At 39.6% G+C, this 9,172-nt stretch overlaps 1 protein-coding gene across 1 annotated transcript in view; it reads left to right on the top strand.

Annotated features, from left to right (window-relative positions):
• Positions 1–9,172, top strand: part of IL31RA (interleukin 31 receptor A) — a 30,523-nt gene that overhangs the window by 19,680 nt on the left and 1,671 nt on the right. The window contains exons 8-11 of the mRNA XM_015824255.1: positions 2,771–2,872; positions 3,371–3,514; positions 5,595–5,735; positions 6,183–6,276. Coding sequence (XP_015679741.1) covers positions 2,771–2,872; positions 3,371–3,514; positions 5,595–5,735; positions 6,183–6,276 — 481 coding nt within the window. The remainder of the gene's footprint in view (positions 1–2,770; positions 2,873–3,370; positions 3,515–5,594; positions 5,736–6,182; positions 6,277–9,172) is intronic.

Raw genomic sequence — 9,172 nt, 5'->3', positions numbered from 1 at the left:
GTGCGTAGGGCGTCCCGATCCAGAAAGGGGCGCAACTGGCGTATCAGGCGAGCCTGATGAAAAGCCCCCCTGGCCACGGCCGTCACATGATCGTCTAAAGACAGCCAAGCATCCAGGAGGACGCCCAGGTTGCGGGCCCTCTCCGCGGGGGCTAATGACTCACCCCCGATAGCCAGAGATGGAACCAACTGGCTATGACATGACGCCGGAAACCACAGCCACTCGGTCTTGGACGGGTTGAGATGAAGCCTGTTCCTCCCCATCCAGGCACCGGGACATCACTTCCGCGGCATCGTTGGGGTGGTCCGGGGTGGAGATGTACAGCTGGGTGTCATCTGCGTACTGATGAAACTCCACCCTGAAACCACGGATGATCTCACCCAGTGGCTTCATGTAAATGTTGAACAGGAGAGGCGAGAGGACCGACCCCTGTGGTACCCCACAAGTGAGGCGCCTCGAGGTTGACCTCTGCCCCCCTGCCAACACAAATTGCATCCTGTCCGAGAGGTAGGAGGAGAACCACCATAAAACGGTGCCCCCCAACCCCCCTAACCGGTGCAAGAAGATACCATGGTCGATGGTATCAAAAGCCGCTGAGAGGTTTAACAGGACCAGGATAGAGGAACAGCCTCTATCCCGAGCCCTCCAGAGATCATCAACCAACGCGACCAATGCCGTTTCCGTGCTGTGCCCAGGCCGGAAGCCGGACTAGCATTGTACACATGTATCACTGTGCTACTTCTTTTTTTAAGATCAAGCAAGTTCAGGCCAAGCACAAAGGAGTAAGAAATATTAAGTTGAAGAAGTTAAAGGCATGAGATAAGAAAAATGAAAATAAATATAGTTAAGTCTAATTTACACCAGAATGCATGTCTATATTTGCAACCCATCCTTACTTTCGCCATGTCCTTCCTCTACCTTATACTTTGCCTTTTGTTCCTTAAATTTCTTAATAAACTTGTCAATTGCAACCACATCTTCCTTTGCTTCCCCCTTTCTCTTAACCAGTGGACAAATAAGCTAATTATACCTTATTATAATCCTACATTAAATTTTGTAAGTCTGAAAGTATAGTTTTCCCGCTGTCACCTTTACAGCCTGATAACTTAGGGAGAATCCCTCCTGATCCTCTTGCTGTGCCCATTATGCAGTAATGGGCTATGCTCCCTCTTATTTGACAATTCCCTAGATGGCATCTCATTGCTCCATTTCCTAAGGTCATTCTCACATTCCATTACAGCAAATGATTGTTCGAAAAGAACAACAAAGAGCAACAAAGATGATTAGAGGGCTGAAGGCTAAAATGTATGAAGAACAGTTGCAGGAATTGGGTATATCTAGTCTAATGAAGAGAAGGACGAGGGGGGACATGATAGCAGTGTTCCAATATTTGAGAGGCTGCCACAAAGAAAAAGGGGTCAGCCTATTTTCCAAAGCACCAGAAGGCAAGTCAAGAAGCAACGGATGGAAACTAATCAAGGAGAGAAGCACCCTAGAACTAAGGAGAAATTTCCTAACAGTGAGAACAATTAATCAGTGGAAGGGCTTGCCTTCAGGGATTGTGGATGCTCTAATCCCTGGAGGCTTTTAAGAAGAGACTGGACAGCCATTTGTCAGGAATGCTTTAGCAGAGAGTTGGATTAGAAGATTTCCAAGCTCCCTTCCAACTCTGTTATTCTGAAGTACTGTATTCTGAAGATTGACCAGATTGTCCTCCATTGCTACTTAAACTATGCAATTCAGTAGGCACACAACACTTTTGGCGTAAAGAAATGGCTGTTTTGAATGTCTTGCTTCATGTAATTATGTTCTGCTCCTCTGCCAAGATAGTTCTGGAGTTCCAAGAGTGTCTTAAAAATCAATCAAAAAGAAAAAGACTCTCTGAGTCTGTTGATAGTCTCTTTGGCTTGGGATTCATTTTCCCCTGTGATCATTGGTCTTAATTAATTCCTGGGAAAAGATAGAGCAAGCATTTTCCCATGCTGTTGTTGATTCTTCAGAAACTAATAATAGAAGCTTTTGACCTGGTTTTATCTCAATGTTAAATGCTTTTGGTTTAATTGCAGGTACTACTTTGGAAGGCTTTTTTGTGCTTAAAGATTTTAGCCTTCCATACATCATTTATGAGATTTCTGCTTACATGCTGCTTGGTGCTAGGGTAGATTTTGGAAAATATGCATGGTATAAATGCATACTCATATGAATAAAATTAGTAAGAATATAAAGTTAGTATTAAATGTAGCAATCTAGTTTAGAAGATTCTTCTTGAAACTGCTTGTTCATCTTGATTCACGCTGCATATTCTAGTTCCACCATGTCCAGCAGGGAAATGAATATTTGTAAAGCATTTTTATGCTAGATTGGTATGTTAACTTATCTGTGTGGCAGATGTAATAAAGAGACAAAGTGCAACGAGGGTGGGCAGGAGGGGTCAGAATTATCTACGATGGTGGTTGCAACTGCATGATTGAAGCTCTTCCACTTTTTATATGCTATGGCGCATTTTATAGCATATGTAAAAACACTATGGCTTTAATTACACAGTTCACGGCTGCCATTTTGACACCCCCCCATGGATTCCTCCTGGATTTGGAAATACTTATTAAGTACAGTACAAGGATAAAGTCTCTACCAAGAGTTTGAAGTCTTCATTTTCATGTTTTACTTTTCTGCCTTTCTTGGCAATGTAGTGTGAAAGGACCAATTAATAGGATTCTTGCTAGCAACCTTAAAAGAAGGGTAATATTCTATTACTTTTGTTTTCTTCCAGGAATCTTAAAACATTTTAAATGCTATAATTTTTCAGTATACCCTTTGTGTAAAGATGAAATAAAAAAGCCAACTTCCATCAGTATCTACTTCTATGAAAATGGTACGTATAAACAGTGGTTCTGGACTGATAGGGAGTGAATTCATAACAGCTTTAGCTAAGAAGCTTGCATGGATATGTTGTTCCGCAGAAATGTCTTTTCCCAATTTATAATAAGGGATTAACAAATACAAAGGAAGTCTGAACTTGCTTACCTCTTTGAAAATAGTGGAGGGTCACTGAGCAAGAGCTTTGATGGGCAATAGCATCCAAACAAAAGTGTTACCTCCAGCAGATATGAGACTTACCTGTCACATTTCAGTATCAGCCACCTTTAAGGCAAGAATTTTGCCAAATTTTCCATTTTAGTCTCTTTTTTATATATATTAGTATTATCTTTCTGGGCCAGTGGCCTATGTTGTTCTGTATATATGTGGTACATGCCATTTCCAAAGTATCAAAACTCTGTTGCTTGCCATGGGCATTTTTTTTTGGAAGAACTATTTCCTAATTAACTGCTAAGATATTTTGAAACTGTTAAAGTTATTCTGTATGATTTAGTCCCATCTAGTGGTCCTGACCCTGAACTGGAAAATGTTGGTAAAGATTATGCCACCATAAAATGGAAAGAAATTCCAAAATCAAAAAGGAACGGTGTGATTATTAACTATACTATAATATATAAAACAGACAACAAACTACTGGGTATGTATGCAAACTGAAACAAAAGAACAGCCATTGTCAACGCTTTAACTTCAGAGGTCTGCTTTCTTAGTCTGAGATAGCCTTTATTTAAACTTGGTGCTAACTGTTTTAAAATCATTTCTCTTAGTACCTCTGACTTTGCCTCTGTCTGTCTGTCTGTGTGTCTGTCTCATCTAACTATCTTTGTACAACTATTTAATCCTAAATCTGTCCTAGAGATATACTCTGCTTTCTCATCTCTACTGACCATAAGGCATTAGCTTCTTCCAATTCTTTTTGGTCTTATGTTTTTTACTTCTTTAATATATTTCCTGTTATCTTTGGTTCCCTAAACTTTTTTAAAGCTTGTAGGAAAGGTGTTTGTTGTTTCTAAAGGATGGTCCTAGTTTACTCTAAATAGCAAACTGAGTAGCTCTGCTGAAAAATACCTAGCTTTATATCTCCAAAGTGCTTTTTCAAAAGACAACTGGACCCTGTTTTTTGGGACAGCCATGACCTGGATGACTGAGAATTTCCCCAGAGCCTGGCTTTATAATAATGTCATTATATAATGATGTATAGTGGCGGCATTATTTTACCCTATTGCTTAGCTGCTTTTCCCAAGGGGTGCCCAGTAAAAAATAATTATAGGAGGAGGCTGTCATTAGTTAAATCTACTAGGTTAGACTAGGATACCCTTGTCCATTCAAAATGAAAGGTTTTTGATGGCTCACAGTGTTTATAATAGATGCAATATGGTTGCATGCTATTGCAATGACCTGAGCAGAGTAGAAAGGGAGCTTCATTATAAACAATTATATCATAGTTAAATCAGAAAAGATAAGCTCAGCTGTCAAATTCAGATCATGATGCAGAAATACAGAATCAATGCTGGAGTATCTCAGTGCTTTGTGAAAGTGCCTCAATTGTCACTTTGTTCAAGCACACAATATTAGCAAACCAATAGCATTTCCACCTTTGAAGTTAGCAAATCAGCAAATCATGTAGGCAATTGAATTTCATTTTCTGAACCTCTTTGCTGCTATCAAATGCAGAGGTCCCCAACCGGTTCCATAGAGTGAGGTTTTTCCGCAGACTGGAGGGGGCGTGGTTCTGTGTGCTGCCTGCATCCTATGGATGGGGCTTTGCTTGTTTGTGCGGACAGGTTGCTGGCATGCCGTGGCCCGGTACTGGTCCATGGACCAGGGGTTGGGGACCCCTGATCTAATGGTTAACCGGATTTTTTTTAATCCAGATTTTGTAGTCCTAACAATGGCTGAATCCATCTCCCCAGGGATGTAATAATTAATAGGCATGACATCAATATTCCAATGAAGATAATTGCAAGGACAACATCTGCTATGCCTGGCCAGGGGGGAGGGGCAAGAAGGGCAAACAAAATAAATGTCAGATTCCAAATATTTTAGGACAGGAGTCCCAGTGATGCAATAGTTAAATGACTAGTTCTAAGTGATGATTTTGTGAAATTATCTTATTTTGCAAATATCTATTGGGAAATAAAATAGCTCTGAAGAAGTCTTAACAGCCATCCTGAAGGGGTGCTATTGATCATGCTCAATTTAGTAGAAAGGCAGGGTGTAAATAAAATCATTTTTAAAAAATGTGTTTCTGTGCGCGCACAAACATCTTCCAATTAGATATCATGGAAGAATGGCTGAAGGGATAGCAGTTGTGAATATCCTGCTCCAGTGTAAACTCAATAGGATATTACTTACAGCACTTAAGTGCTCACAATATGCTTTTCTAATCTGTGCTCTCTAAATAAATACATGAGCTGCTCTTTTCAGTAGCTGGGAAGCCAAAAGCTATGGCTCACACTGCCTCCCTGTTGATTGGCTTTATACTTCGGAAATGTTTCAGAGAGTGGTGGTTAAAAACAAAGAAGAATGAAAGGCAGAGAAAGGAAATGACCTATAGAAAGATTTTTTACACATAATTGCTGAGGGCCTTTCTCCTCCTTTTATTATAAATCATATAGAGCCTGAAACAGCATAAAAACACTCGGAATGAATGAAACAATGAAAGAGGCTTGAAGGGATGGGTGAGATGACTACTTGACCTTCCATTTATGTCTTAATAGAAGAAACTGTGGATGGCAGTATCCTGAAATACAAACTTAAGTCTTTGCAACCCATCACCAATTACAAAGTTTGGATTAAGGCAAACACCACCATTGGAGGAACAACTGGAAGTGAACTGTCCTTTTTTACTGTACTACTTAGTAAGTTATTCAAGGCAAATAGTTTTTCTCTTCATAGATCATTTTTACTTAAGACATGTTTGTGTTGTTTTTAACTAGAAAGAATCCAATGACTTTAGATGTTTGAAAATGAGATAATGCCAATTTTCTTCTACCATTGGAAAAGCTAAAAACATTAAACGTTAAACTTTTAGAGTTTAATGACCTCTAAAGATTGTGTAGAATAGTTATATTATTTTAGTCACGATAATCAGATGAAACAATTCAAAGTAAGGAGAAGCCAGAGCTAAACTGTATCCTTAGCTCACTTATCTGTACAAATATGTATTTCTCTCTTTCATGGATGCAGTCTCATGGAATCAATCCCACTGATTTCATTGATCCCTATGTCTAAAATGTCACTTAAAACTCTTGACACTTGAAACTATTTGGAATTTGACATTTTAATTTGCTTGCCCCCTCCTCTAGGTACAACAGACATTATCTTTGCAGCTATCTTCATTGGAATATTCATGACATGCCTCTTAAGTTTTGGACTATTATGGGCTTTAAAATATAAAATGTGAGTATATTTTTAAATGATTGAAAATGAAATGTCAAAAAAAACACAATAATATGGTCCAGGCATCTATACAAGTACTTGTTTTGGCTAATATATAATCTAATATATAATCTCAGTCTCCAGAAGTTCAAGGTTGTTGGCATTATTTTTTTTTTACTTTTGTTCCATCTGTGAAAGTGCTGAGATAATTTTTCATCTATCTCACTTTGTGAAGTAAACACTGCTTAAATTGCTGGGTTTAGTTGAGGCTATGTGACAAGACTTTTTGCAAATCACAATCCAACCTCTTTGCCATTCCCCCTTTCATTAGTTACATGAAACTCCTTAACACACTCTAAAGTTTTCATTTTTCTCCAGATGGCTGCAGTTTTCCACTGAAGGAGCTTTGAATGATTCAATACTTTATATTCCCCAAGCATAGCATTCCCGTATCCAACTTCCCTTGCCAAAATATTGGGTTCCTTAGGTTATATACAAGATAATTTTAGAGCTAGCTTTAAGCAGGGATCAGGTGAAATCTCCCCTTCCATATTCATTGGCACAGTGCCTTGAAGTTATTGGAACACCTTCAGAATGTTGGACCATTGCATACATTTCCTCCAAACCTAAACATAACATAACATTGCTGTTATGTTATGTTATGTTATGTTATGTTATGTTATGTTATGTTATGTTATGTTATGTTATGTTATGTTATGTTATGTTATGTTATGAGTAACAACAACAACAACAACAACAACAACAACAACAACAATAATAATAATAATAATAATAATAAAGTTGGAAGGGACCTTGGAGGTCATCTAATCCAACACCCTTCTCAGGCAGGAAACCCTATACCGTTTCAGACAAATGGCTGTCCAGTCTCTTCTTAAAAACTTCCAGTGTTGGAGCATTCACCGCTTCTGGAGGCAGGTTGTTCCACTGATTAATTGTTCTAACTGTCAGGAAATTTCTCCTCAGTTCTAGGTTGCTTTTCTCCTTGACTAGTTTCCATCCGTTGCTTTTTGTCCTGCCCTCAGGTGCTTTGGACAATAGCCTGACTCCCTCTTCTTTGTGGCAGCCCCTGAGATATTGGAATACTGCTATTATGTCACCCCTTTTCATTAAACTAGACATACCCAATTCCAGCAAGGTACCACCTATACTATACCTGTGCATTTGGTTTTTCTTGCCTAAATGTAGAATTTTACTTTTTTCACCATTGAATTTCATTTTGTTAGATAAAGCCTAATGTTCAAGTTTGTCAAGATCCTTCTGTATCTTAGGCCTATCTCCTGGAATGTTGGCTATTCCTGCCAGCTTAGTGTCATCTGCAAATTTGATAAGTTCCCCATCTATCCCCTCATCCAAATCATTGATGAAGATTTTTCCCTTTTTTGAAGATGGGAACATCAGCTCTCTTCCAGTCCTCTGGTAGTTCCCCAGTGCTCCAGGATCTTTGAAAGATATAGTTCAGTGGTTCTGAGATCACATCTGCAGTTCCTTCAGAACCTTGGGGTGTAGTCCATCTGGTCCTGAATTATGTTACGTTATGTAATATTTAATATATTATCAAGAAGGAAATACAAGTACCCGAAGTTCCCTCAGAATAGTCTCAACCTCCCAAATGTTTCAGTTTAGGAGATCAAATAAAAGGAAGGGGACCTTTGTTTATTTAATAAAAAGGTTTATATGGATATCCAACTCCCTCATAGCTACTCAGAGTGGCTTATAAAGATAAGATCCCAAATTCAAAACCAAAACAATCCCATCTCTTCCCCCATGACAACATTCAGATAAGCTACTTTATGGTCTCCATATCAGGCTGGGATCCCCAGGCCCGCAGAGAAAGGACCAGGCTAACAAGATGGGGGCCAGTCTTATCTCTGGAGAGATAATGTTCCACAGGGAGGGAACCACTATGGAAAAGTGCCTTCTTCATCCCACTAGATGGACCTCCTTAATGGGGGAACCCATCCTGACTCCTCAATTTAGTGTGCTGGGTAGATGTAACTAGGAAGAGACACTCCTTCAAATAACCTGGTCCCAAGCCCATAGGACTTTAAAGGTAACCAACACCTTTAATTAGACCTGGAAGCAAATCAGCAACCAATACAGCTTCCGCAAGAGGGGTGAAATGTGCAAATCTAGACTTGCACAAAGCCATGGAGGCCACCGCATTTTGAACCAACTGAAGTTTCCAGATACTTTTCAAGGGCAGCCCCATATAAAGCATGTTTACTCATCCTCATTTAGAGCGCCATGTAGACACAAGCAACCATCTGAGTATTTACTCTTCCTGTTGCTCCCATTTTAATGTGGGCAGTAGCAGCAGTAGAAGTATTTGTCCCCCCCCCATCTACTATACATTCTGTTTGCTGATGGTTGTTTCCATTTTCACCAATAAAGGAAGCTTAAATTCTTAGAATCTGCATTTTTCCTGTCTCCAACAGAAAGAGGTGACTAGGGTGTGGATGAGCATGAGCAGGGCTGTTGGTACAGGAAAGGGTATAATTGATGCACAATCTACAATTGTACAAAGGCCTTCCTAGCCATGAGTGCCACCTGCTCCTCGAACAGAAGTGGCAAGTCCAGGAGAAACCCCAGATTAAGCACCAGGAACATCTGGGGCAGTGCAACTTCATCCAGCATCAAAGATGACAATTCTCTATAAACCAAAGAACACAATTCCAAAACTATTCTGTTTTGTCAGGGTTCAGCTTCAGCTCATTGCTCCTCATCCAGACTTTAACAGCCTCTAGCCTAAAGAGGGAAGTTGTGGCATCGCTTAACTCAACATGAACTGAGATATACAACTGAGTATCATCATCATACTGATAATATGTCATCTCTGATCTTACCCAGAATCTTCATGTAGACATCAAATAGAAATGTTCTAAACCCTGTGAAAATC

The sequence above is a fragment of the Protobothrops mucrosquamatus genome, unplaced genomic scaffold (assembly GCF_001527695.2).
Source record: "Protobothrops mucrosquamatus isolate PMUCROS unplaced genomic scaffold, P.Mucros_1.0 scaffold2172, whole genome shotgun sequence".
Classification (NCBI taxonomy): Eukaryota; Metazoa; Chordata; class Lepidosauria; order Squamata; family Viperidae; genus Protobothrops; species Protobothrops mucrosquamatus.
This window is presented reverse-complemented; position numbering and strand designations above follow the sequence as displayed.